Source organism: Pseudophryne corroboree, chromosome 11, assembly GCF_028390025.1.
Source record: "Pseudophryne corroboree isolate aPseCor3 chromosome 11, aPseCor3.hap2, whole genome shotgun sequence".
NCBI classification, from domain to species: domain Eukaryota; kingdom Metazoa; phylum Chordata; class Amphibia; order Anura; family Myobatrachidae; genus Pseudophryne; species Pseudophryne corroboree.
The window spans coordinates 108,604,990-108,632,938 of NC_086454.1; the positions used below are offsets into that span (position 1 = coordinate 108,604,990).

Below are 27,949 nucleotides of genomic sequence, written 5' to 3' on the forward strand. Positions count from 1 at the left end.
ATCCCTGACAAGTGCCGCATTGTATACTATTACTAGAAGCCTGCATTTTAATCTTAAATTGTTTATTTACATTAACATGTATTATTCACTGGTTTATCATCCATTATTGCTTTTTTTTTTGCAAGTAAAACTGATATTGACAAGGGTCTCATATGAAGCACAGATATACAAATATATATATATATATATATATATACCCTCCAACTGTACCTTTTTAATAGGTACAGTACCTTTTTTTCATGGTCTGTACCGATTTTTGCCTCTCCAAACTTCCATTGAAAGTATAGGAAAAGGGGCGTGGCCACGCCCCCTTTACACGCGGCCACGCCCCTTTTTCGGATTTGTACCGATTTTTCTGTGTAAAATGTTGGAGGGTATGTATATATATATATATACGTTTGAATTATACTTTAGTGACAAGTACCACCGCACTGACTGACAGTGAGTGAATGATTCCCCTGCTGCCTGCAGGTGGCGCTCGCCGCTGGCGGAGGTGACGTTGTGATTAGGCCCGGACGCTGTCACGCAGCAGCAGCAGAGAGAGGATCTGCACCAGCAGTGAGTGACGGCGGGAATTCCTCGGTTACTTCGGGGCATGGCGACGGTGTCTGAGCAGCGTGCAGCGATTATAGCGGAGCTGGGGGTGATCCAGGACAGCACAGCCAGTCTGTAAGAGCCCAGCAACCGTGTCCCATAGTGACGGGTATCCGCCAGTAGCTCGCTAGGGGTCACCTACTGTATGCCCGGCATAGAGTAGGGTGTCACATTGCTGGGGGGGCTGGGCTCTTTGTTATATGCAGGGTGTCACATTGCTGGGGGAGCTGGGCGCTTTGTTTTATATATATATATATATATATATATACTGTATGCCCGGCACAGTGCAGGGTGTCACATTGCTGGGGGGCTGGGCTCTTTGTCATATATATATATATATATATATATATATATATATATACACTGTATGCCTGGCACAGTGCAGGGTGGGTGTCGTATACTGTATTGCCGGCATAGAGTAGGGTGTCACATTGCTGGGGGGGCTGAGCTTTGTCATATATGTATATATACTGTATGCCCGGCATAGTGCAGGGTGGGTGTCACATTGCTGGGAGGGCTGGGCTCTTTGTCATACATATATACTGTATGCCCGGCACAGTGCAGGGTGTCACATTGCTGGGGGGGCTGGGCTCTTTGTCATACATATATATACTGTATGCCCGGCACAGTGCAGGGTGTCACATTGCTGGGGGGGCTGGGCTCTTTGTCATACATATATATACTGTATGCCCGGCACAGTGCAGGGTGTCACATTGCTGGGGGGGCTGGGTTCTTTGTCATACATATATATACTGTATGCCCGGCACAGTGCAGGGTGTCACATTGCTGGGAGGGCTGGGCTCTTTGTCATACATATATATACTGTATGCCCGGCACAGTGCAGGGTGTCACATTGCAGGGGGGGGGGGGCTGGGCTCTTTGTCATACATATATACTGTATGCCCGGCACAGTGCAGGGTGTCACATTGCTGGGGGGGCTGGGCTCTTTGTCATATATATTTCTCTGACGTCCTAGTGGATGCTGGGGACTCCGTAAGGACCATGGGGAATAGACGGCTCCGCAGGAGACTGGGCACATCTAAAGAAAGATTTAGGACTATCTGGTGTGCACTGGCTCCTCCCCCTATGACCCTCCTCCAAGCCTCAGTTAGATTTCTGTGCCTGGCTGAGCTGGATGCACACTAGGGGCTCTCCTGAGCTCCTAGGAAGAAAGTGTTTGTTAGGTTTTTTATTTTCAGTGAGACCTGCTGGCAACAGGCTCACTGCATCGAGGGACTAAGGGGAGAAGAAGCGAACCTACCTAAGTGGTGGTAGCTTGGGCTTCTTAGGCTACTGGACACCATTAGCTCCAGAGGGATCGAACACAGGACCCGACCTCGTCGTCCGTTCCCGGAGCCGCGCCGCCGCCCCCCTTACAGAGCCAGAAGCAAGAAGGTGGTCCGGAAAATCGGCGGCTGAAGACTTCTGTCTTCTCCAAGGTAGCGCACAGCACTGCAGCTGTGCGCCATTGCTCCTCATGCACACCTCACACTCCGGTCACTGATGGGTGCAGGGCGCTGGGGGGGGGCGCCCTGAGCAGCAATACTGACACCTTGGCTGGCAAACTGGCACCATATATAGCCCCAGAGGCTATATAGGTGCTTTTTAACCCCTGCCAGAATCCATAAAAATGCGGGAGAAAGTCCGCCAAGAAGGGGCGGAGCTATCTCCTTCAGCACACTGGCGCCATTTTTCCCTCACAGCTCCGTTGGAGGGAAGCTCCCTGGCTCTCCCCTGCAGTCAATACACTACAGAAAGGGTTAAAAAGAGAGGGGGGGGGGGCACAATTTAGGCGCAGTATACAAAATATATAGGCAGCTATAAGGGAAAACACTCTTTATATGTGATATCCCTGTGATATATAGCGCCCTGGTGTGTGCTGGCATACTCTCCCTCTGTCTCCCCAAAGGGCTTTGTGGGGTCCTGTCCTCTGTCAGAGCATTCCCTGTGTGTATGCTGTGTGTCGGTACGGCTGTGTCGACATGTATGAGGAGGATAATGATGTGGAGGCGGAGCGAATGCCTGTAAATGTGATGTCACCCCCTGCGGGATCGACACCGGTGTGGTTGGACTTATGGAAGGATTACGTGAAAGTGTCAACTCCTTACACAAAAGGTCGACGACACAGAACAGCCGGCTACTCAGCTTGTGCCTGTTCCAGCGTCTCAAATGTCATGGGGGGCTCTAAAAACGCCCGCTACCTCAGATGGCAGAAAAAGATGTCGACACGGTTACCGACTCCAGTGTCGACGACGATGAGACTAGTGTACCCTCCAAATAGGTCCACCCGTTACATTATTGAGGCAATGAAAAATGTATTTCTCTAACGTCCTAGTGGATGCTGGGGACTCCGTCAGGACCATGGGGAATAGCGGCTCCGCAGGAGACAGGGCACAAAAGCAAGCTTTTAGGATCACATGGTGTGTACTGGCTCCTCCCCCTATGACCCTCCTCCAAGCCTCAGTTAGGTTTTTGTGCCCGTCCGAGCAGGGTGCAATCTAGGTGGCTCTCTTAAAGAGTTGCTTAGAAAAAGTTTTTAGGTTCTTTATTTTCAGTGAGTCCTGCTGGCAACAGGCTCACTGCATCGAGGGACTTAGGGGAGAGAAGTGAACTCACCTGCGTGCAGGATGGATTGGCTTCTTAGGCTACTGGACACCATTAGCTCCAGAGGGAGTCGGAACACAGGTCTCGCCCTGGGGTTCGTCCCGGAGCCGCGCCGCCGACCCCCCTTGCAGATGCTGAAGATTGAAGAGGTCCGGAACCAGGCGGCAGAAGACTTTCAGTCTTCATCAGGTAGCGCACAGCACTGCAGCTGTGCGCCATTGTTGTCAGCACACTTCACACAGCGGTCACGGAGGGTGCAGGGCGCGGGGGGGGGGGGGCGCCCTGGGCAGCAATGTATAATACCTGTATGGCGAAAAATACATCACATATAGCCCTTGAGGCTATATGGATGTATTTAACCCCTGCCAGATATCACAAACTCCGGAGAAGAAGCCCGACGAAAAGGGGGCGGGGCCTATTCTCCTCAGCACACAGCGCCATTTTCCCTCACAGAAATGCTGGTGGGAAGGCTCCCATGCTCTCCCCTGCACTGCACTACAGAAACAGGGTTAAAACAGAGAGGGGGGGCACTGATTTGGCGATATGAATATATATTAAATGCTATAAGGGAGGAACACTTATATAAAGGTTGTCCCTGTATAATTATAGCATTTTGGTGTGTGCTGGCAAACTCTCCCTCTGTCTCCCCAAAGGGCTAGTGGGTCCTGTCCTCTATCAGAGCATTCCCTATGTGTGTGCTGTATGTCGGTACGTGTGTGTCGACATGTATGAGGAAAATGTTGGTGAGGAGGCGGAGCAAATTGCCTGTAATGGTGATGTCACTCTCTAGGGAGTCGACACCGGAATGGATGGCTTATTTATGGAATTACGTGATAATGTCAACACGCTGCAAGCCGGTTGACGACATGAGACGGCCGGCGATCAAATTAGTACCTGTCCAGGCGTCTCAAACACCGTCAGGGGCTGTAAAACGCCCATTTACCTCAGTCGGTCGACACAGACCCAGACACGGACACTGATTTCAGTGTCGACGGTGAAGAAACAAACGTATTTTCCTTTAGGGCCACACGTTAAGGGCAATGAAGGAGGTGTTACATATTTCTGATACTACAAGTACCACAAAAAAAGGGTATTATGTGGGATGTGAAAAAACTACCTGTAGTTTTTCCTGAATCAGATAAATTAAATGAAGTGTGTGATGATGCGTGGGTTTCCCCCGATAGAAAATTATTGGCGGTATACCCTTTCCCGCCATAAGTTAGGGCGCGTTGGGAAACACCCCTTAGGGTGGATAAGGCGCTCACATGCTTATCAGAACAAGTGGCGGTACCTTCTACAGATAGGGCCGTACTTAAGGAGCCAGCTGATAGGAGGCTGGAAAATATCCTAAAAAGTATACACACACATGCTGGTGTTATACTGCGACCAGCGATCGCCTCAGCCTGGATGTGCAGAGCTGAGGTGGCTTGGTCGGATTCCCTGACTAAAAATATTGATACCCTTGACAGGGATAGTATTTTATTGACTATAGAGCATTTAAAGGATGCATTTCTATATATGCGAGATGCGCAGAGGGATATTTGCACTCTGGCATCAAGAGTAAATGCGATGTCCATATCTGCAAGAAGATGTTTATGGACACGACAGTGGTCAGGTGATGCAGATTCCAAACGGCACAAAGATGTATTGCCGTATAAAGGGGAGGAGTTATTTGGGGTCGGTCCATGGGACCTGGTGGCCACGGCAACTGCTGGAAAATGCACCGTTTTTTACCCTAAGTCACATCTCTGCAGAAAAAGACACCGTCTTTTCAGCCTCAGTCCTTTCGTCCCTATAAGAGTCATATCTGCCCAGGGATAGAGGAAAGGGAAGAAGACTGCAGCAGGCAGCCCATTCCCAGGAACAGAAGCCCTCCAACGCTTCTACCAAGTTCTCAGCATGACGCTGGGACCGTACAGGACCCCTGGATCCTACAAGTAGTATCCAAGGGGTACAGATTGGAATGTCGAGACGTTTCCCCCTCGCAGGTTCCTGTAGTCTGCTGTACCAATGTCTCCCTCCGACAGGGAGGCAGTATTGAAAACAATTCACAAGCTGTATTCCCAGCAGGTGATAATAAAATTACCCCTCCTACAACAAGGAAAGGGGTATTATTCCACACTATATGGTGGTACTGAAGCCAGAAGGCTAGGTGAGACCTATTCTAAATCTGAAATATTTGAACACTTACAAAGGTTCAAATCCAGATGGAGTCACTCAGAGCAGTGATAGCGAACCGGGAGTCCGGGGACATCAGGGATGCTTACCTCCATGTCCCAAAAATTTGCCTTTCTCACCGAGGGTACCTCAGGTTCGTGGTACAGAACTGTCACTATCAGTTTCAGACGATGCCGTTGGATTGTCCAAGGCACCCCGGGTCCTTACCAAGGTAATGACCGAAATGAGGATTCGTCTTCAAAGAAAATGGACGACCTCCTGATAAGAACAAGGTCCAGAGAACAGTTGGAGGTCGGAGTAGCACTATCTCAAGTAGTTCTACGACAACACGGGTGGATTCTAAATATTCCAAAACCGCAGTTGTTCCGACGACACGTCTGCTGGTCCTAGGGATGATTCTGGACACAGTCCAGAAAAAGGTGTTTCTCCCAGAGGAGAAAGCCAGGGAGTTATCCGAGCTAATCGGGATCCTCCTAAAACCAGGAAAAGTGTCAGTGCATCATTGCACAAGAGTCCTGGTAAAAATGGTGGCTTATTACGAAGCAATTCCATTCGGCAGATTTCACGCAAGAACTCTTCAGTGGGATCTGCTGGACAAATGGTCCGGATCGCATCTTCAGATGCATCAGCGGATAACCCTATATCCAAGGAACAAGGGTGTCTCTCTTGTGGTGATTACAGAGTGCTCATCTTCTAGAGGGCCGCAGATTCGGCATTCAGGATTGGATGCTGGTGACCACGGAGGCCAGCCTGAGAGGCTGGGGAGCAGTCACACAGGGAAAAAATTTCCAGGGAGTGTGATCAAGTCTGGAGAATTCTCTCCACATAAATATACTGGAGCTAAGAGCAAATTTATAATGCTCTAAACTTAGCAAGACCTTTGCTTCAAGGTCAGCCGGTATTGATCCAGCGGGATAACATCACGGCAGTCGCCCACGTAAACAGAAAGGGCGGCACAAGAAGCAGGAGGGCAGTGGCAAAACTGCAAGGATTTTTCGCTAGGCGGAAAATCATGTGATAGCACTGTCAGCAGTGTTCATTCCGGGAGTGGACGACTGGGAAGCAGACTTCCTCAGCAGGCACGACCTCCACCCGGGAGAGTGGGAACTTCATAGGGAAGTTTTCCGCATGATTGTGAACCGTTGGGAAAGACCAAAGGTGGACATGATGGCGTCCCGCCCGAACAAAAAACGGGACAGGTATTGCGCCAGGTCACGAGACCTTCAGGCGATAGCTGTGGATGTCCTGGTAACACCGTGGGTGTAACAGTCGGTGTATGGGTTCCCTCCTCTGCTTCTCATAACAAAGGTATTGAGAATTATAAGACGTAGAGGAGTAAGAACTATACTCGTGGCTCCGGATTGGCCAAGAGGGACTTGGTACCCGGAACTTCAAGAGATGCTCACAGAGGACTAATGGCCTCGGGAGCTAAGAAGGGACTTGCTTCAGCAAGTACCATGTCTATTCCAAGACTTACCGCGGCTGCGTTTGACGGCATGGCGGTTGAACGCCGGATCCTAAGGGAAAAGGCATTCCGGAAGAGGTCATACCTACCCTGGTCAAAGCCAGGAAGGAGGTGACCGCACAACGTTATCACCACATGTGGTGAAAATATGTTGCGTGGGTGAGGCCAGGAAGGCCCCACGAAGAAATTTCAACTAGGTCGATTTCTGCACTTCCTGAAAACAGGAGTGTCTATGAGCCTCAAATTGGGGTCCATTAAGGTTCAAGTTTCGGCCCTGTAGATTTTCTTCCAGAAAGAATTGGCTTCAGTTCCTGAAGTCCAGACATTTGTCAAGGGAGTATTGCATATACAGCCCCTTTTGTGCCTCCAGTGGCACCGTGGGATCTCAACGTAGTGTTGGGATTCCTCAAATCATATTGGTTTGAACCGCTCAAATCTGTGGATTTGAAATATCTCACATGGAAAGTGACCATGCTGTTGGCCCTGGCCTCGACCAGGCGATTGTCAGAATTGGCGGCTTTGTCTTACAAAAGCCCATATTTGATTTTCCATTCGGACAGGGCAGAACTGCGGACTCGTCCCCAGTTTCTTCCTAAGGTGGTGTCAGCGTTTCACCTGAAACAACCTATTGTGGTGCCTGCGGCTACTAGGGACTTGGAGGACTCCAAGTTGCTAGACGTTGTCAGGGCCCTGAAAAAAATAAAAAAATAAAAAAAATAAATAAATAAATATATATATATATATATAAAATTCCAGGACGGCTGGAGTCAGAAAGTCTGACTTGCTGTTTATATTGTATGCACCCAAAAAAGCTGGGTGCTCCTGCTTCTAAGCAGACTATTGCTCGTTGGATTTGTAGTACAATTCAACTTGCACATTCTGTGGCAGGCCTGCCACAGCCAAAATCTGTAAATGCCCATTCCACAAGGAAGGTGGGCTCATCTTGGGCGGCTGCCCGAGGGGTCTCGGCTTTACAACTTTGCCGAGCAGCTACGTGGTCAGGGGGAAACACGTTTGTAAAATTCTACAAATTTGATACCCTGGCTGAGGAGGACCTGGAGTTCTCTCATTCGGTGCTGCAGAGTCATCCGCACTCTCCCGCCCGTTTGGGAGCTTTGGTATAATCCCCATGGTCCTGACGGAGTCCCCAGCATCCACTAGGACGTTAGAGAAAATAAGAATTTACTTACCGATAATTCTATTTCTCATAGTCCGTAGTGGATGCTGGGCGCCCATCCCAAGTGCGGATTGTCTGCAATACTTGTACATAGTTATTGTTACAAAAATCGGGTTATTATTGTTGTGAGCCATCTTTTTTAGAGGCTACTTCATTGTTATCATACTGTTAACTGGGTTCAGATCACAAGTTGTACGGTGTGATTGGTGTGGCTGGTATGAGTCTTACCCGGGATTCAAGATCCTTCCTTATTGTGTACGCTCGTCCGGGCACAGTACCTAACTGAGGCTTGGAGGAGGGTCATAGGGGGAGGAGCCAGTACACACCATGTGATCCTAAAAGCTTGCTTTTGTGCCCTGTCTCCTGCGGAGCCGCTATTCCCCATGGTCCTGACGGAGTCCCCAGCATCCACTACGGACTATGAGAAATAGAATTATCGGTAAGTAAATTCTTATTTACACATTTATGATAATACCCCAGGTACCACATAAAAGGGTATTATGTTTGGTGACAGAAAACTACCAGTAGTTTCTCTAACGTCCTAGTGGATGCTGGGGACTCCGTCAGGACCATGGGGATTAGCGGCTCCGCAGGAGACGGCACAAAAATAAAGCTTTAGGATCAGGTGGTGTGCACTGGCTCCTCCCCCTATGACCCTTTTCCAAGCCTCAGTTAGGTTTTTGTGCCCGTCCGAGCAGGGTGCAATCTAGGTGGCTCTCCTAAAGAGCTGCTTAGAAAAAGTTTTTAGGTTTTTTATTTTCAGTGAGTCCTGCTGGCAACAGGCTCACTGCATCGAGGGACTTAGGGGAGAGAAGTCAACTCACCTGCGTGCAGGATGGATTGGCTTCTTAGGCTACTGGACACCATTAGCTCCAGAGGGATCCAACACAGGCCCAGCCATGGAGTCCGGAGCCGCGCCGCCGACCCCCCTTGCAGATGCCGAAGATGGAAGAGGTCCAGAAGCAGGCGGCAGAAGACTTTTCAGTATTCCTGAGGTAGCGCACAGCACTGCAGCTGTGCGCCATTGTTGTCAGCACACTTCACACAGCGGTCACGGAGGGTGCAGGGCGCTGGGGGGGCGCCCTGGGCAGCAATGTATAATACCTTTTTATGGCTAAAAAATACATCACATATAGCCCTTGAGGCTATATGGATGTATTTAACCCCTGCCAGATCTCACAAACTCCGGAGAAGAGCCCGCCGAAATAGGGGGCGGGGCTTATTCTCCTCAGCACACAGCGCCATTTTCCTGCTCAGCTCCGCTGTGAGGAAGGCTCCCAGGACTCTCCCCTGCACTGCACTACAGAAACAGGGTAAAACAGAGAGGGGGGGCACTTTTTTTGGCGATATTACTATATTTAAGCTGCTATAAGGATACAACACTTATATAGGGTTGTTCCCATATATATTATAGCGTTTGGGTGTGTGCTGGCAAACTCTCCCTCTGTCTCCCCAAAGGGCTAGTGGGGTCCTGTCTTCAATAGAGCATTCCCTGTGTGTCTGCTGTGTGTCGGTACGTGTGTGTCGACATGTATGAGGACGATGTTGGTGTGGAGGCAGAGCAATTGCCGGTAATGGTGATGTCACCCCCCAGGGAGTCGACACCGGAATGGATGGCTTTGTTTATGGAATTACGTGATAATGTCAGCACATTACAAAAATCAGTTGACGACATGAGACGGCCGGAAAACCAGTTAGTACCTGCCCAGGCGTCTCAGACACCGTCAGGGGCTGTAAAACGCCCTTTACCTCAGTCGGTCGACACAGACCCAGACACGGACACTGAATCTAGTGTCGACGGTGAAGAAACAAACGTATTTTCCAGTAGGGCCACACGTTATATGATCACGGCAATGAAGGAGGCTTTGCATATCTCTGATACTACAAGTACCACAAAAAGGGGTATTATGTGGGGGGTGAAAAAACTACCTGTAGTTTTTCCTGAATCAGAGGAATTGAATGATGTATGTGATGAAGCGTGGGTTAACCCAGATAGAAAAGTGCTAATTTCAAAAAAGTTATTGGCATTATACCCTTTCCCGCCAGAGGTTAGGGCGCGCTGGGAAACACCCCCTAAGGTGGATAAGGCGCTCACACGCTTATCAAAACAAGTGGCGTTACCGTCTCCTGATACGGCCGCCCTCAAGGATCCAGCTGATAGGAGGCTGGAAACTACCCTAAAAAGTATATACACACATACTGGTGTTATACTGCGACCAGCCATCGCCTCAGCCTGGATGTGCAGTGCTGGGGTGGTCTGGTCGGATTCCCTGACTGAAAATATTGATACCCTGGATAGGGACAGTATTTTACAGACTTTAGAGCAATTAAAGGATGCTTTTCTTTATATGCGAGATGCTCAGAGGGATATTTGCACTCTGGCATCGAGAGTAAGTGTGATGTCCATATCTGCCAGAAGAAGTTTATGGACACGACAGTGGTCAGGTGATGCGGATTCCAAACGGCATATGGAAGTATTGCCGTATAAAGGGGAGGAATTATTTGGCGTCGGTCTATCGGATTTGGTGGCCACGGCAACTGCCGGGAAATCCACCTTTTTACCTCAGACCCCCTCCCAACAGAAAAAGACACCGTCTTTTCAGCCGCAGTCCTTTCGGTCCTATAAGAAGCGGGCAAAAGGACAGTCATATCTGCCCCGAGGCAGAGGAAAGGGTAAGAGAGGGCAGCAAGCAGCTCCTTCCCAGGAACAGAAGCCCTCCGCGGGTTCTGCAAAGCCCTCAGCATGACGCTGGGGCTTTACAAGCGGACTCAGGAACGGTGGGGGGTCGACTCAAGAATTTCAGCGCGCAGTGGGCTTGCTCACAGGTGGACCCCTGGATCCTGCAGGTAGTATCTCAGGGTTACAGGTTGGAATTCGAGAAGTCTCCCCCTCGCCGGTTCCTAAAGTCTGCTTTGCCAACGTCTCCCTCAGACAGGGCGACGGTATTGGAAGCCTTTCACAAGCTGTTTTCTCAGCAGGTGATAGTCAAGGTACCCCTCCTACAACAGGAAAAGGGGTATTACTCCACGCTATTTGTGGTACCGAAGCCGGACGGCTCGGTAAGACCTATTCTAAATCTGAAATCTTTGAACCTGTACATACAAAAATTCAAGTTCAAGATGGAATCACTCAGAGCAGTGATAGCGAATCTGGAAGAAGGGGACTTTATGGTGTCCCTGGACATAAAAGATGCTTACCTGCATGTCCCAATTTGCCCTTCACATCAAGGGTACCTCAGGTTCGTGGTGCAAAACTGTAATTATCAGTTTCAGACGCTGCCGTTTGGATTGTCCACGGCACCTCGGGTCTTTACCAAGGTAATGGCCGAAATGATGATTCTTCTGCGAAGAAGAGGCGTATTAATTATCCCTTACTTGGACGATCTCCTGATAAGGGCAAGGTCCAGAGAACAGCTGGAGGACGGAGTAGCACTAACCCAAGTAGTGCTGCAACAACACGGGTGGATTCTGAATTTTCCAAAATCTCAGTTGACCCCGACAACACGTCTGCTGTTCCTGGGAATGATTCTGGACACGGTTCAGAAAAAGGTGTTTCTTCCGGAGGAGAAAGCCAAGGAGTTATCCGAACTTGTCAGGAACCTCCTAAAACCAGGAAAAGTGTCTGTGCATCAATGCACAATAGTCCTGGGAAAGATGGTGGCTTCTTACGAAGCAATCTCATTCGGCAGATTCCACGCACGAACTTTTCAGTGGGATCTGCTGGACAAATGGTCCGGATCGCATCTGCAGATGCATCAGCGGATAACCTTATCGCCACGGACAAGGGTGTCTCTTCTGTGGTGGTTGCAGAGTGCTCATCTGTTAGAAGGCCGCAGATTCGGCATACAGGACTGGGTCCTGGTGACCACGGATGCCAGTCTGAGAGGCTGGGGAGCGGTCACACAGGGAAGAAACTTCCAGGGAGTATGGTCAAGCCTGGAGATGTCTCTTCACATAAATATACTGGAGCTAAGAGCGATTTACAATGCTCTAAGCCTGGCAAAACCCCTGCTTCAGGGTTAGCCGGTGTTGATCCAGTCGGACAACATCACGGCAGTCGCCCACGTAAACAGACAGGGTGGCACAAGAAGCAGGAGAGCAATGGCAGAAGCTGCAAGGATTCTTCGCTGGGCGGAAGATCATGTGATAGCACTGTCAGCAGTGTTCATTCCGGGAGTGGACAACTGGGAAGCAGACTTCCTCAGCAGACACGATCTACACCCGGGAGAGTGGGGACTTCATCCAGAAGTCTTCCACATGATTGTGAACCGTTGGGAAAAACCAAGGGTGGATATGATGGCGTCTCGCCTCAACAAAAAACTGGACAGGTATTGCGCCAGGTCAAGAGACCCTCAGGCAATAGCTGTGGACGCTCTGGTAACACCGTGGGTGTTCCAGTCAGTGTATGTGTTTCCTCCTCTGCCTCTCATACCCAAAGTACTGAGAATTATACGGCAAAGGGGAGTAAGAACGATACTCGTGGCTCCGGATTGGCCAAGAAGAACTTGGTACCCGGAACTTCAGGAGATGCTCACGGAAAATCCGTGGCCTCTACCTCTAAGACGGGACCTGATTCAGCAGGGACCGTGTCTATTCCAAGACTTACCGCGGCTGCGTTTGACGGCGTGGCGGTTGAACGCCGAATTCTAAGGGAAAAAGGCATTCCAGAAGAGGTCATTCCTACACTGGTTAAAGCCAGGAAGGAGGTGACTGCACAACATTATCACCGCATTTGGAGAAAATATGTTGCGTGGTGTGAGGCCAGGAATGCCCCCACGGAGGAATTTCAATTGGGTCGATTCCTACATTTCCTGCAAACAGGATTGTCTATGGGCCTCAAGTTGGGGTCCATTAAGGTTCAAATTTTGGCCCTGTCGATTTTCTTCCAGAAAGAATTGGCTTCAGTTCCTGAAGTCCAGACTTTTGTAAAAGGAGTACTACATATACAGCCCCCGGTTGTGCCCCCAGTGGCTCCGTGGGACCTTAATGTAGTTTTGGATTTTCTCAAATCCCATTGGTTTGAGCCACTCAAATCGGCGGATTTGAAATATCTTACATGGAAAGTAACCATGCTACTGGCCCTGGCTTCAGCCAGGAGAGTGTCAGAATTGGCGGCTTTATCGTATAAAAGCCCATATCTGATTTTCCATTCGGACAGGGCAGAACTGCGGACGCGTCCTCATTTTCTGCCTAAGGTGGTGTCAGCGTTTCACCTGAACCAGCCTATTGTGGTGCCTGCGGCTACTAGCGATTTGGAGGATTCCAAGTTGCTGGACGTTGTCAGGGCATTGAAAATATATATTTCAAGGACGGCTGGAGTCAGAAAATCTGACTCGCTGTTTATACTGTATGCACCCAACAAGCTGGGTGCTCCTGCTTCTAAGCAGACGATTGCTCGTTGGATTTGTAGCACAATTCAACTTGCACATTCTGTGGCAGGCCTGCCACAGCCTAAATCTGTCAAGGCCCATTCCACAAGGAAGGTGGGCTCATCCTGGGCGGCTGCCCGAGGGGTCTCGGCATTACAACTCTGCCGAGCAGCTACGTGGTCGGGGGAGAACACGTTTGTAAAATTCTACAAATTTGATACCCTGGCTGAGGAGGACCTGGAGTTCTCTCTCTCGGTGCTGCAGAGTCATCCGCACTCTCCCGCCCGTTTGGGAGCTTTGGTATAATCCCCATGGTCCTGACGGAGTCCCCAGCATCCACTAGGACGTTAGAGAAAATAAGATTTTACTTACCGATAAATCTATTTCTCGTAGTCCGTAGTGGATGCTGGGCGCCCATCCCAAGTGCGGATTGTCTGCAATACTTGTACATAGTTATTGTTACAAAAAAATCGGGTTCTTGTTGTGAGCCGTCTGTTCAGAGGCTCCTACGTTGTCATACTGTTAACTGGGTTCAGATCACAAGTTGTACGGTGTGATTGGTGTGGCTGGTATGAGTCTTACCCGGGATTCAAAATCCTTCCTTATTGTGTACGCTCGTCCGGGCACAGTATCCTAACTGAGGCTTGGAGGAGGGTCATAGGGGGAGGAGCCAGTGCACACCACCTGATCCTAAAGCTTTATTTTTGTGCCCTGTCTCCTGCGGAGCCGCTAATCCCCATGGTCCTGACGGAGTCCCCAGCATCCACTACGGACTACGAGAAATAGATTTATCGGTAAGTAAAATCTTATTTTTTCCTGCATCTGAGAAATTAAATGAGGTGTGTGAGGAAGCGTGGTCTTCCCCCGGTAAGAAATTGATAATTTCTAAACGGTTATTGGCAGCGTACCCTTTCCCGCCAGAGGATAGGTCACATTGGGAAACACCCCATAGGGTAGATACAGCGCTTACACGCTTATCAGAAAAGGTGGCACTACCGTCTCCGGATACGGCCGCCCTGAAGGAACCTGCTGATAAAAAGCAGGGGGTTACCCTGAAAGATATAGTCACACACTCGGGCATTATATTGCGACCAGCCATTGCTTCGGCATGGATGTGCAGTGCTCCCGCTGCGTGGTCAGATTCCCTGTCGGAAAATAACTATGGATAGGGACAATATTTTGCTGACAATAGAGCATATAAAAGACGTGGTCTTATACATGCGTGATGCACAGAGGGATATTTGCCGGCTGGCATCAAAAATAAGCGCTAGGTCCGTTGCCGCCAGACGGGGGTTATGGACTCGGCAATGGTCAGGCGATGCCGACTCGAATCGGCACATGGAAGTTTTGCCCTATAAGGGGGTAAAACTGTTTGGGGATGGTCTTTCAGATCTCGTTTCCACAGCTACTGCTGGGAAATCGACCTTTTTGCCACAGGCTACCCCACAACAAAGGAAAGCACCGTATCATCAAGTACAGTCCTTTCGGCCCCAGAAAAGCAAGAGGGCTAGAGGCTCATCCTTTCTGCCGAGAGGCAAAGGTAGAGGAAAAAGCTGCAGCACACAGCTAGTTCCCAAGAGCAGAAGTCCTCCCTGCGTCCGGTAAGTCCACAGCATGACGCTGGGGCTGCTCAGGCGGACCCGGGTACGGTGGGGGCCCGTCTCAGAAATTTCAGCGCCCAGTGGGCTCTCTCACATGGATCCCTGGGTCCTTCAAGTAGTATCTCAGGGGTACAGGCTGGAGTTCGAGACGTTCTTCCCCCCGCCGTTTCCTAAAATCTGCCTTACCGGCACCTCCCTCTGCCAGGGAGGCGGTGTTGGTGGCTATTCAACACTATAATCACAACACGTGATTGTCAAGGTGCCCCTCCTTCAGCAAGGAAGGGGTTACTATTCCACAATGGTTGTGGTACCGAAACAGAACGGTTCAGTGAGACCCATCTTAAAATTAAAATACTTGAACTTTTATATCAGAAGATTCAAGTTCGAGATGGAATCGCTCAGGGCGGTTATTACGAGCCTGGACGAGGGGGATTACAGGGTCTCCCTGGACATCAAGGATGCGTACCTGCATGTCCCCATTTACCCTCCTCACCAGGAGTACCTCAGATGTGTGGTACAGGACTGTCACTATCGGTTCCAGACGCTGCCGTTGGAGTTGTCCACGGCACCGAAGGTCTTTACCAAGGTAACGACCGAAATTATGATACTCCTTCGCAAGAAGGAAGTTTTTATTATCCCGTACTTGGACGATCTCCTGATAAAGGCGAGGTCCAAAGAACAGTTGGTAGTAGGGGTAGCACTCTCTCGGGAAGTGCTACAACAGCACGACTGGATTCTCAATATTCCAAAGTCACAGCTGGTCCCGACGACACGTCTTCTGTTATTGGGAATGATTCTGGACACAGACCAGAAAAGAGTGTTTCTTCCAGTGGAAGCACACGAGTCCTGGAAAAAATGGTAGCTTCGTACGAAGCATAATTCCATTCGGAAGGTTCCACGCAAGGACGTTCCAGTGGGACCTGTGGGACAAATGGCCTGGGTCCCATCTACAGATACAACAGCGGATAACCCTGTCGGCAAGAAACAGGGTGTCGCTGCTGTGGTGGCTGCAGAGGGCTCATCTACTAGAGGGCCGCAGATTCGGAATACAGGACTGGGTCCTGGTGACCACGGAGGCCAGCCTTCGGGGCTGGGGTGCAGTCACACAGGGAAGAAATTTCCAAGGAGATTTCGCTTCACATAATTATTCTGGAGCTAAGGGCCATTTACAATGCCCTAAGCCAAGCAAGGCCCCTGCTTCAAAACCAGCCGGTACTGATCCATTCAGACAAAATCACGGCGGTCGCCCATGTAAACAGACAGGGCGGCACAAGAAGCAGGATGGCGATGGCAGAAGCCACAAGGATTCTCCGATGGGCGACCTACACCCGGGAGAATGGGGACTTCTTCCAGAAGTTTTCCAAATGCGGGTAAACCGTTGGGAATGACCACGGGTGGACATGATGGCGTCCCGCCTCAACATAAAGTTGAAAAGATATAGCGCCAGGTCAAGGGACCCTCAGGCGATTGCTGTGGACGCTCTAGTGACACCGTGGGTGTACCAGTCGGTTTATGTGTTTCCTCCTCTACCTCTCATACCCAGGGTGCTGAGAATAATAAGAATGCGAGGAGTGAAAACCATACTCATGGTTCCGGATTGGCCAAGAAGAGCTTGGTACCCGGAACTTCAAAAGATGCTGGCAGAGGACCCTTGGCCTCTGCCGCTCAGACAAGACCTGCTGCAGCAGGGACCCTGTCTGTTCCAAGACTTACCGCGGCTGCGTTTGACGGCATGGCGGTTGAACACCGGATCCTAAAGGAAAAGGGTATTCCGGAGGAAGTCATCCCTACCCTGATCAAAGCCAGGAAGGATGTCACCGCAAGACATTATTACCACATTTGGCGGAAATATGTTGCTTGGTGTGAGGCCATGAAGACCCCGAAAGAGGAATTTCAAATGGGTCGATTCCTACACTTCCTGCAAGCAGGGGTGACGTTGGGCCTCAAATTGGGGTCCATCAAGGTCCAGATTTCGGCTCTGTCGATTTTCTTCCAGAAAGAACTGGCTTCACTGCCTGAAGTTCAGACTTTTGTCAAAGGAGTTCTGCATATTCAGCCTCCTTTTGTGCCCCCAGTGGCACCTTAGGATCTCAATGTGGTTTTGGCATTCCTGAAATCACATTGGTTCGAACCACTTAAGACTGTGGAATTAAAATATCTCACGTGGAAAGTGGTCATACTGTTGGCCCTGGCTTCGGCCAGGCGGGTTTCAGATTTGGCGGCTTTGTCTTGAAAAAGCCCTTATCTGATTTTCCAGATGGATAGGGCAGAATTGAGGACTCGTCCTCAGTTTCTCCCGAAGGTGGTCTCAGCTTTTCACTTGAACCAACCTATTGTGGTGCCTGCGGCTACTAGGGACTTGGAGGATTCCAAGTTGCTGGACGTAGTCAGGGCCCTGAAAATTTATGTTTCCAGGACGGCTGGAGTCAGAAAAACTGACTCGCTGTTTATCCTGTATGCACCCAACAAGCTGGGTGCTCCTGCTTCTAAGCAGTCTATTGCGCGCTGGATTTGTAGCACTATTCAGCTGGCGCATTCTGCGGTAGGATTACCGCAGCCTAATTCAATAAAAGCCCATTCCACAAGGAAGGTGGGCTCATCTTGGGCGGCTGCCCGAGGGGTCTCGGCTTTACAACTTTGCCGAGCAGCTACTTGGTCAGGGGCAAACACGTTTGCTAAATTCTACAAATTTGATTCCCTGGCTGAGGAGGACCTGGAGTTCTCTCATTCGGTGCTGCAGAGTCATCCGCACTCTCCCGCCCGTTTGGGAGCTTTGGTATAATCCCCATGGTTCTTACGGAGTCCCCAGCATCCACTAGGACGTCAGAGAAAATAAGATTTTACTCACCGGTAAATCTATTTCTCGTAGTCCGTAGTGGATGCTGGGCGCCCATCCCAAGTGCGGATTGTCTGCATTACTTGTACATAGTTATTGTTACAAAAATCGGGTTTTGTTGTGAGCCATCTCTTCAGAGGCTCCAATTGTTATCATACTGTTAACCGGGGTTCCTATCACGTATTATATGGTGTGGCTGGTATGAGTCTTACCCGGGATTCAAAATCCTTCCTTATTGTGTCAGCTCTTCCGGGCACAGTTCCTAACTGAGGCTTGGAGGAGGGTCATAGGGGGAGGAGTCAGTGCACACCAGATAGTCCTAAATCTTTCTTTAGATGTGCCCAGTCTTCTGCGGAGCCGTCTATTCCCCATGGTCCTTACGGAGTCCCCAGCATCCACTACGGACTACGAGAAATAGATTTACCGGTGAGTAAAATCTTATTATATATACTGTATGCCCGGCACAGTGCAGGGTGTCACATTGCTGGGAGGGCTGGGCTCTTTGTCATACATATATATATACTGTATGCCCGGCACAGTGCAGGGTGTCACATTGCTGGGGGGGCTGGGCTCTTTGTCATACATATATATATACTGTATGCCCGGCACAGTGCAGGGTGTCACATTGCTGGGGGGGCTGGGCTCTTTGTCATACATATATATATATATATATATACTGTATGCCCGGCACAGTGCAGGGTGTCACATTGCTGGGAGGGCTGGGCTCTTTGTCATACATATATACTGTATGCCCGGCACAGTGCAGGGTGTCACATTGCTGGGGGGGCTGGGCTCTTTGTTATATATATATATATATATATATAGTATGCCCGGCACAGTGCAGGGTGTCACATTGCGGGGGGGGGGGGGGGAGCTGGGCTCTTTGTCATACTTATATATACTGTATGCCCGGCACAGTGCAGGGTTTCTCATTGCTGGGGGGGCTGGGCTCTTTGTCATATATATATATATATATATATATATATATATATATATATATATACTGTATGCCCGGCACAGTGCATGGTGTCACATTGCGGGGGGGGGTGCGGGGGGGCTGGGCTCTTTGTCATACTTATATATACTGTATGCCCGGCACAGTGCAGGGTGTCACATTGCTGGGAGGGCTAGGCTCTTTGTCATACATATATACTGTATGCCCGGCACAGTGCAGGGTGTCACATTGCTGGGGGGGGCTGGGCTCTTTGTCACATACATATATATACTGTATGCCCGACACAGTGCAGGGTGTCACATTGCTGGGGGGGGGGCTCTCTGTTTTTATATAAATATATATATCTATATCCAGCATATGAGGAAACCCGTGGCCTATATCATATGTATACTGTATGCCCAGCAGCCAGCAAAGCACCGTGTGCAGGGTATATAGTATTGCTGGGGGGAACCTGGGACCTATAACACACACATTACTATTTTTATATGTGAGTAAATGATGCAGGGTTTATGTGTTTTTATGTTCATGTTTTCATCCATGTCCTTGTTGATAGGATTATTTAAGAATAGAATTCCTTATGGGTCGTATCCCTCGGCGGTTTGACATTCATCTTGTGTTGCTTTGCCAGATTGGTGAATCCAGCCTAAATGAATGTTAAATTAAAGAGGACGCAGTAAGTAAAGGGGGGTACTCACGGGAGAGATGTGTGCTCAGCACACCTCTCACCCCGCTCAGCACAGCGCGATGTGCTGAGCGAGGGGGAAAGCCGACGGGGGGCCGCTCACTTCACACAACGGTGAAGTGACCGACCCGCTAGATTGAGCCTGCATGCAGGCTCAATCTAGCATCGGCGATAGCGATGCGCGGGGCCGCGCATCGCTATCGCTGGAGGGCATACACACGGCAGATCCGTGCTTAAAATCTAAGCAATCTAGCAAAATTGCTTAGATTTTAAGCACGGATCTCTCCGTGTGTACCCCCCTTAAGTGTTTCAGTGCTAAGTGTGTACCTATGTGTCGTGTCTGTAAATAATGCTGTCGGAAAGTAATAATTGTAAACTGTGATGTTCTAGAAATAACTTATTAGATCCTAGCTTCAGGTACAAAAGTATATCTTATGATGTAATGTTAATGTCCATAGTGTGTACATTATATAGCACCCGAGATTGAAAACAAATGTAATAATGCATTGTGTCATTTGTGTTATAAATGTTTTGCTCTTTTAGAGTGAAGTCTCTAAGGCTGTTGGTGGAATTTACAGATCCAGAGAGAGGACAGTTGGCAGAAGCTCAAGACAAGGTAGAGTGACACTGTGGCCTAGTCTGTAACACCTGGGTTGTTCCACACCAAATCAACACAGGTTTGTTGTGACAAAATAACAGCTTAAAAGTAGAGATGTGCACTTGAAATTTTTCGGGGTTTTGGGTTCGGTTCCGCGGCCGTGTTTTGGGTTCGACCGCGTTTTGGCAAAACCTCACCGATTTTTTTTTTTTTTTGTCGGATTCGGGTGTGTTTTGGATTCGGGTGTTTTTTTCAAAAAACACTAAAAAACAGCTTAAATCATAGAATTTGGGGGTCATTTTGATCCCAAAGTATTATTAACCTCAAAAACCATAATTTCCACTCATTTTCAGTCTATTCTGAATACCTCACACCTCACAATATTATTTTTAGTCCTAAAATTTGCACCGAGGTCGCTGGATGACTAAGCTAAGCGACCCTAGTGGCCGACACAAACACCTGGCCCATCTAGGAGTGGCACTGCAGTGTCACGCAGGATGGCCCTTCCAAAAAACACTCCCCAAACAGCACATGACGCAAAGAAAAAAAGAGGCGCAATGAGGTAGCTGTGTGAGTAAGATAAGCGACCCTAGTGGCCGACACAAACACCTGGCCCATCTAGGAGTGGCACTGCAGTGTCACGCAGGATGGCCCTTCCAAAAAACACTCCCCAAACAGCACATGACGCAAATAAAAATGAAAGAAATAAGAGGTGCAAGATGGAATTGTCCTTGGGCCCTCCCACCCACCCTTATGTTGTATAAACAGGACATGCACACTTTAACCAACCCATCATTTCAGTGACAGGGTCTGCCACACGACTGTGACTGAAATGACGGGTTGGTTTGGACCCCCACCGAAAAAGAAGCAATTAATCTCTCCTTGCACAAACTGGCTCTACAGAGGCAAGATGTCCACCTCATCATCATCGTCCGATATATCACCGTGTACATCCCGCTCCTCACAGATTATCAATTCGTCCCCACTGGAATCCACCATCTCAGCTCCCTGTGTACTACTTTGTGGAGGCAATTGCTGCTGGTCAATGTCTCCACGGAGGAATTGATAATAATTCATTTTAATGAACATCATCTTCTCCACATTTTCTGGAAGTAACCTCGTACGCCGATTGCTGACAAGGTGAGCGGCGGCACTAAACACTCTTTCGGAGTACACACTTGTCGGAGGGCAACTTAGGTAGAATAAAGCCAGTTTGTGCAAGGGCCTCCAAATTGCCTCTTTTTCCTGCCAGTATAAGTACGGACTGTCTGACGTGCCTACTTGGATGCGGTCACTCATATAATCCTCCACCATTCTTTCAATGGGGAGAGAATCATATGCAGTGACAGTAGACGACATGTCCGTAATCGTTGTCAGGTCCTTCAGTCCGGACCAGATGTCAGCATCAGCAGTCGCTCCAGACTGCCCTGCATCACCGCCAGCGGGTGGGCTCGGAATTTTGAGCCTTTTCCTCGCACCCCCAGTTGCGGGAGAATGTGAAGGAGGAGATGTTGACAGGTCGCGTTCCGCTTGACTTGACAATTTTGTCACCAGCAGGTCTTTGAACCCCAGCAGACTTGTGTCTGCCGGAAAGAGAGATCCAAGGTAGGTTTTAAATCTAGGATCGAGCACGGTGGCCAAAATGTAGTGCTCTGATTTCAACAGATTGACCACCCGTGAATCCTTGTTAAGCGAATTAAGGGCTCCATCCACAAGTCCCACATGCCTAGCGGAATCGCTCCCTTTTAGCTCCTCCTTCAATGCCTCCAGCTTCTTCTGCAAAAGCCTGATGAGGGGAATGACCTGACTCAGGCTGGCAGTGTCTGAACTGACTTCACGTGTGGCAAGTTCAAAAGGTTGCAGAACCTTGCACAACGTTGAAATCATTCTCCACTGCGCTTGAGACAGGTACATTCCACCTCCTATATCGTGCTCAATTGTATAGGCTTGAATGGCCTTTTGCTGCTCCTCCAACCTCTGAAGCATATATAGGGTTGAATTCCACCTCGTTACCACTTCTTGCTTCAGATGATGGCAGGGCAGGTTCAGGCGTTTTTGGTGGTGCTCCAGTCTTCTGTACGTGGTGCCTGTCCTCCGAAAGTGTCCCGCAATTCTTCTGGCCACCGACAGCATCTCTTGCACGCCCCTGTCGTTTTTTTAAAAATTCTGCACCACCAAATTCAAGGTATGTGCAAAACATGGGACGTGCTGGAATTTGCCCATATTTAATGCACACACAATATTGCTGGCGTTGTCCGATGCCACAAATCCACAGGAGAGTCCAATTGGGGTAAGCCATTCCGCGATGATCTTCCTCAGTTGCCGTAAGAGGTTTTCAGCTGTGTGCGTATTCTGGAAACCGGTGATACAAAGCGTAGCCTGCCTAGGAAAGAGTTGGCGTTTGCGAGATGCTGCTACTGGTGCCGCCGCTGCTGTTCTTGCGGCGGGAGTCCATACATCTACCCAGTGGGCTGTCACAGTCATATAGTCCTGACCCTGCCCTGCTCCACTTGTCCACATGTCCGTGGTTAAGTGGACATTGGGTACAACTACATTTTTTAGGACACTGGAGTCTTTTTCTGACGTCCGTGTACATTCTCGGTATCGCCTGCCTAGAGAAGTGGAACCTAGATGGTATTTGGTAACCGGGGGCACACTACCTCAAGAAATTGTCTAGTTCCCTGTGAACTAACGGCGGATACCGGACGCACGTCTAACACCAACATAGTTGTCAAGGCCTCAGTTATCCGCTTTGCAACAGGATGACTGCTGTGATATTTCATCTTCCTCGCAAAGGACTGTTGGACAGTCAATTGCTTGGTGGAAGTAGTAAAAGTGGGCTTACGACTTCCCCTCTGGGATGACCATCGACTCCCAGCAGCAACAACAGCAGCGCCAGCAGCAGTAGGCGTTACACGCAAGGATGCATCGGAGGAATCCCAGGCAGGAGAGGACTCGTCAGAATTGCCAGTGACATGGCCTGCAGGACTATTGGCATTCCTGGGGAAGGAGGAAATTGACACTGAGGGAGTTGGTGGGGTGGTTTGCGTGAGCTTGGTTACAAGAGGAAGGGATTTACTGGTCAGTGGACTGCTTCCGCTGTCGCCCAAAGTTTTTGAACTTGTCACTGACTTATTATGAATGCGCTGCAGGTGACGTATAAGGGAGGATGTTCCGAGGTGGTTAACGTCCTTACCCCTACTTATTACAGCTTGACAAAGGCAACACACGGCTTGACAAATGTTGTCCGCATTTCTGTTGAAATACTTCCACACCGAAGAGCTGATTTTTTTGGTATTTTCACCAAGCATGTCAACGGCCCTATTCCTCCCACGGACAACAGGTGTCTCCCCGGGTGCCTGACTTAAACAAACCACCTCACCATCAGAATCCTCCTGGTCAATTTCCTCCCCAGCGCCAGCAACACCCATATCCTCCTCATCCTGGTGTACTTCAACACTGACATCTTCAATCTGACTATCAGGAACTGGACTGCGGGTGCTCCTTCCAGCACTTGCAGGGGGCGTGCAAATGGTGGAAGGCGCATGCTCTTCACGTCCAGTGTTGGGAAGGTCAGGCATCGCAAACGACACAATTGGACTCTCCTTCTGGATTTGGGATTTCGAAGAACGCACAGTTCTTTGCGGTGCTTTTGCCAGCTTGAGTCTTTTCATTTTTCTAGCGAGAGGCTAAGTGCTTCCATCCTCATGTGAAGCTGAACCACTAGCCATGAACATAGGCCAGGGCCTCAGCCGTTCCTTGCCACTCCGTGTGGTAAATGGCATATTGGCAAGTTTACGCTTCTCCGACGACAATTTTATTTTAGATTTTGGAGTCCTTTTTTTACTGATATTTGGTGTTTTGGATTTTACATGCTCTGTACTATGACATTGGGCATCGGCCTTGGCAGACGACGTTGCTGGCATTTCATCGTCTCGGCCATGACTAGTGGCAGCAGCTTCAGCACGAGGTGGAAGTGGATCTTGATCTTTCCCTAATTTTGGAACCTCAACATTTTTGTTCTCCATATTTTAATAGGCACAACTAAAAGGCACCTCAGGTAAACAATGGAGATGGATGGATACTAGTATACTTATGGATGGACCAGCGACTGCCGACACAGAGGTAGCTACAGCCGTGGACTACCGTACTGTGTCTGCTGCTAATATAGACTGGATGATAATGAGATGAAATTAATATATATATATATATATATATATATATATATATATATATATATATATATATATATATATATATATATATATATATATATATATATATATATATATATATATATATCACTAGTACTGCAGCCGGACAGGTATATATATTTATTACGTAATGACTGATGACGGACCTGCTGGACACTGTCAGCTCAGCAACACCGCAGACTGCTACAGTAAGCTACTATAGTGGTATGTATAAAGAGGAAGAAAGAAAAAAAAAAAAAGGGTAGGTGGTATACAATATTATATATATATATATTATATATATATATATTATATATATATATATATATATATATATATATATATATATATTTATTAAACTGGTGGTGATTATTAAACTGGTGGTCAGGTCACTGGTTACACTATCAGCAACTTGCAAGTAGTACTCCTAAGCAGACAATCACAATATATATTATACTGGTGGTCAGTGTGGTCACAATGGCAGTGTGGCACTCTGGCAGCAAAAGTGTGCACTGTACGTTATATGTACTCCTGAGTCCTGCTCTCAGACTCTAACTGCTCCCCACTGTCAGTGTCTCCACCACAAGTCAGATATACATTATACAGTCACACTATCTATCTATCACTTCAGCAAGTAGTAGTACTCCTCCTAATGCTCCCCAAAATTACTACTGTCTCTCTCTACTCTAGTCTCACTCTCTTCTCTATAAACGGAGAGGACGCCAGCCACGTCCTCTCCCTATGAATCTCAATGCACGTGTGAAAATGGCGGCGACGCGCGGCTCCTTATATAGAATCCGAGCCTCGCGAGAATCCGACAGCGGGATGATGACGTTCGGGCGCGCTCGGGTTAACCGAGCAAGGCGGGAAGATCCGAGTCGCTCGGCCCCGTGTAAAAAAAAATGAAGTTCGGGCGGGTTCGGATTCCGAGGAACCGAACCCGCTCATCTCTACTTAAAAGGCATATACCTTCAAAACCAGTGTACTTATCAGCCTAAGATTTTCAGGTTTTATTAACACCCATGGCAGCATTTCTTATACCAATTTTCATTACAATCTGAAATGGTCAATTTGAAACCTGTGTTGATTTAGTGTAGTGACCCACCTGTAGGTTGGTTCTTGCTATTACTTCCAATACAAATAGGTTGGCATTGCAAATACGTATCATAGAGGGCTTTTCGGATTTTTACTAGTCTCTGTGTTCCAGAGCGTTGCCCTCAGTTGTCTTCACTCAGTTTTGACACGATCAGGTAGATGGTACCATATGTAGTCTCAGCTGACACCTGATTTACCCTATTCATTATTAAATGTTTCTCTTATAGTTAGAATGCATGGCTAATATTGTATCCAGACATTGGTTTAACAGGATGTATAGGCATCTACGCCGACTTACACAACACTGGCAATCCTCAAGATCAGTCTCATGCGCCTTTATACTGTTGGGGCTGATCATCTGGCCTAGTAACATAGTTAAAAGTTGTGATGCCCTGTTTAATACAGTGTGTATGGGTCTGATATAATCCATGCTGTTCCTAGTCAGTCATCTTTATAGAAGTGCCAGCTAAATAGCAGATGCCATTTCTTTGAGGTTTTTTTGATTTTCAGTAATATGTGCTTAAGCAGAAAGGTATTGGCATACATAGATGTGCAATAGAGAGAGCTAAATATTCCTTCTGTGGAGGGTATACAGATAATTTGACTCTTTCCAGCGGGTGAAAAAAAGGCTTCACAATGAAGCTGGTTAGGTGCCTTCACTGGGGCTTCTGAGCACCCCAAACTGATGAAGAGGACCGGTGGACAGTAGAATAGGCACTCCGCCCCAGAAACTTGGCTTGTCCTGAAGAATAAGAATGTGCTCACCCGATACGATACTGAGCAGTCACCTCCTGTTCAAGAGAAATAAATACAGTATAGCATATATTGGTGGGAATTCAAATGCTGGCATTGTAAGTTTTCCCTCGCACCTAACGTAAATGGTGGATAAGTGCGCAGTGGGCGGCACTTCCTACTGAATTGAATTCCACCCCTTGTAATCTGCTTCCTCTGAATAATGTCTCTTGATATTCTCCTCTCTGGATAGAAATGAAATGCCCTTTATGAATATTAATTTTACACTACAAAAAATGTAACATGACTACTTATTGTATCCTTCCTAAAAGCTAGTTAAGTTAAAGAGACTCTAAACCAATTATGTCTTCCTTTCTGGTTTTCTAAAGTAACAGTTATGAAATTAATGCATCAAAGTATTTGTTATAGGACTTTGTGAAGATCACAGATCTCACCATTCAGAGGAGACTCCAATAATTGTCTCCTTATCCCTTTATGTTGAAGGCCGTGTTCTAGTGTCAGAGCTCTTCTAGTACAGTAGCAACCATAAAGGGAGCATGAATGTTGTTGAGCAAAGGCCAAAAGGGGTGAAATACAACCTTAGTGTACTTCTAATCTGCATAGAAGACTAACAAAACGGCCTACGATAAATCTCCTGAGCTAGACAGACCCTAGGAAACAATATGTGAGGTTACAGGCCATTTCATTATCTTTTTTTCCCCTGCAGGCATCGGAGTCTTTATCTGTGTGGAGAACACTGTTTGCTTCTGCTGCTCCTACATTACCTCCCAGCACTTGAAGAATGTCTGAGTCAGAAGAAAAGGACGACCCTCCCAAGCACTTCAGTGCTTTCGCTTATGACACCCACCTTGATCCTGGCACTCTGTCACTTAGCGAATCTGATCCTGAATTGTCAGATGATGCGGAGGTGGCATCTGTGACCCCAGAAGAAGAAGAAGAAGAGGAGGTAGATGATGTGGTAAACCCTAGGCAGGGTGGTGTACAAAAATCATTTGGCCTGCCTTTCACCCTGAAGGGTACAGATGCAAGCTTCTCTCAACGTAGCCACGGCATCTTTGAAGGTCTACAGGATTTACAGAAAAGTTCTCCTCTTCCTCATCGTAACTTAAAACAGAAACGTAAGGTGATGACCAGCTCACTGCAAGAAGTGACAACTCTGACAAGGGAAAACTCTGATTCTGTCTCAGCTGAGCATGAAGGTACTGAGAGTGATCTGTTGCTCAAAAGTGCAGGCAGAGCACGTTCTACCAGTGCAAAACCCTTAGTACCTGTAGGTCGTGTGCCTGATTATTTGGAGCATCCTGAGCGTTGGACTAAATACAGCCTGAAGGATGTGCCGGACACCAGTGATCGTACCAATCGCAATACAGCTCTTAACTTCCTGACAGAGCTACACCAACGAAAGGAAGCTAAGCGGGTTCAGAAGAAATCGAGCACACTCTTCTACAACCAAGACTCTTCTAGTTCTGGAGAGGGAAGAATCCTATTTAAGAGGCCCAGCAAAGAGGACCAGGGGAACAAAGATAAAAGTGGGTTGCATTTAGGACCTCTGCACATGTCAGAGTCCTGGGGTGATGAAGGAAAGGAAGAGGGTGACGTAGTGGTGGAGCAGGCAAAGACTGAAGACGTGGGCTTCCATGGATTTAAGAAACGGCCCCGAAAAAATATTCGTCCAAAAAAAGGTGAAGTAGAGGAAGCGGATTCCCCTTAAGGACATCTAAGAAAACAATGTACAAAATACTGAAATAAAAGAATATCTTAACGTGGGCATATAATAATAAGTACATTTCTCTATCGTCCTAAGTGGATGCTGGGGTTCCTGAAAGGACCATGGGGAATAGCGGCTCCG

General features: G+C 48.3%; 1 protein-coding gene across 2 annotated transcripts; it reads left to right on the plus strand.

The window, feature by feature from the left end:
* Positions 1-419: 419 nt before the first annotated feature.
* On the plus strand, positions 420-27,949 carry TSSC4 (tumor suppressing subtransferable candidate 4). Of its 2 annotated transcripts, none has more exons than XM_063944730.1 (3): positions 420-669; positions 20,005-20,077; positions 26,807-27,949. In XM_063944730.1, the coding sequence occupies exon 3, from the start codon at positions 26,882-26,884 to the stop codon at positions 27,809-27,811; it is 930 nt and encodes a 309-aa protein (XP_063800800.1). In that variant the 5' UTR covers positions 420-669; positions 20,005-20,077; positions 26,807-26,881; the 3' UTR covers positions 27,812-27,949. The 2 variants fall into 2 exon arrangements, with proteins under 2 accessions (XP_063800800.1, XP_063800801.1); XM_063944731.1 differs by having other exon boundaries at positions 420-558.

Excerpts from the sequence above, each read along its gene's own strand:
- TSSC4 (XM_063944730.1), top strand. The coding sequence starts at position 26,882 with ATGTCTGAGTCAGAAGAAAAGGACGACCCTCCCAAGCACTTCAGTGCT.